At 56.5% G+C, this 1,119-nt stretch overlaps 1 protein-coding gene across 1 annotated transcript in view; it reads right to left on the bottom strand.

Annotated features, from left to right (window-relative positions):
- Nucleotides 1-325: 325 nt before the first annotated feature.
- ARIH1 (ariadne RBR E3 ubiquitin protein ligase 1) overlaps nucleotides 326-1,119 on the bottom strand; it is a 27,717-nt gene continuing 26,923 nt past the window's right edge. Inside the window, exon 13 of the mRNA XM_010137663.1 lies at nucleotides 326-501. Within this exon, the coding sequence (XP_010135965.1) occupies nucleotides 417-501 (85 nt within the window). The 3' untranslated portion in view covers nucleotides 326-416. The remainder of the gene's footprint in view (nucleotides 502-1,119) is intronic.

The raw sequence follows: 1,119 nt of genomic DNA, 5'->3' as shown, positions 1-1,119 counted from the left end.
TTGGACATGAAAAGCAGTGTCAAGAAACTGGTTTAAATTTCATCTGTACTACACACAGGAAAAGAAAGATAGAAAAGAAGAAGGAGTCGCCTGGGAGAACGAAGCTACGTTACAAGTTAAAGTCGGAGGGTTGTTTCTTTTAGTGCCTCTGTCACACTCAGAGTGGCCGCCTAGAATACTGTTGCACAATGGTTTATCTACCTCGGTTGTTTGTGTTTTTTTTTTATTACAATATAATTTACTTAATTTTTCTGTTAACAAAACAGAATCCCGGTACTACAGACCAGCGGCGAAACAGGCGCGGCGCCTCGGGTGGGTTTGGCGAAACAGGCGCGGCGCCTCGGGGGGGTTTGATTCGGGTCGCGTGAGCACTCTCGCTGGCACAGGGTTCAGAGTCCATCCCCGCGGGGCCGCGCTCAGTCCTCGATGTACTCCCACAGGTCCTTCTCGTAGCCCTCGTGCACGTGCTGCAACAACACCCGCCGCCGGCTCTCGCAGTATCTGCGGCAGAGAGGGACAGCGCGAGGGGCGGGTTAGGAAGCACGGCATGGGGAAACACCAACCTCCCCCCGCCCCAGGGGAACGCGGGAGGTGTAGCTCATTAACAGCGCTAATTAAGACTTCGCTTACTCCAGTCACTCGGCTCCTGGTCCCTGGCTGAAAAACCAGCACGCAAATGGAGCGTCTCCCAGGCAGAGCATCCCTGAGACGCCTCCACTAGTAACTGAAAAGGGAACACGCGGTGGCTGCAGTTTGCAAAAGCCAGACCACGGCTTAGCAGCGACACCCGGAGCAGGACACAGCTCTCCTCAACCACCGTCTGGTGCCGCCTCAGAGCTCTACCAGGACAACAAAGATCCAGGAGCCGCTGGGCAAAACCTTGGGAGCCCTGACCCAGTTCTATTCCCTCCAAAAGAGCAGGCTTGTACCAGCACTGGTGTGGCCAGCAGGAGCAGGGCAGGGATCGTCCCCGTGGACTGGGGGCACTGGTGAGGCCACACCTCCAATCCTGGGGTCAGTTCTGTCCCCTCACTGCCAGAAGGACATTGAGGCGCTGCAGCGTGTCCAGAGAAGGGCAGCGGAGCTGGGGCAGGGTCTGGAGCACAATGCGCTGAGGAG

The sequence above is a fragment of the Buceros rhinoceros genome, unplaced genomic scaffold, assembly GCF_000710305.1.
Source record: "Buceros rhinoceros silvestris isolate BGI_N320 unplaced genomic scaffold, ASM71030v1 scaffold20176, whole genome shotgun sequence".
In the NCBI taxonomy this organism is placed as follows: domain Eukaryota; kingdom Metazoa; phylum Chordata; class Aves; order Bucerotiformes; family Bucerotidae; genus Buceros; species Buceros rhinoceros.
This window is presented reverse-complemented; position numbering and strand designations above follow the sequence as displayed.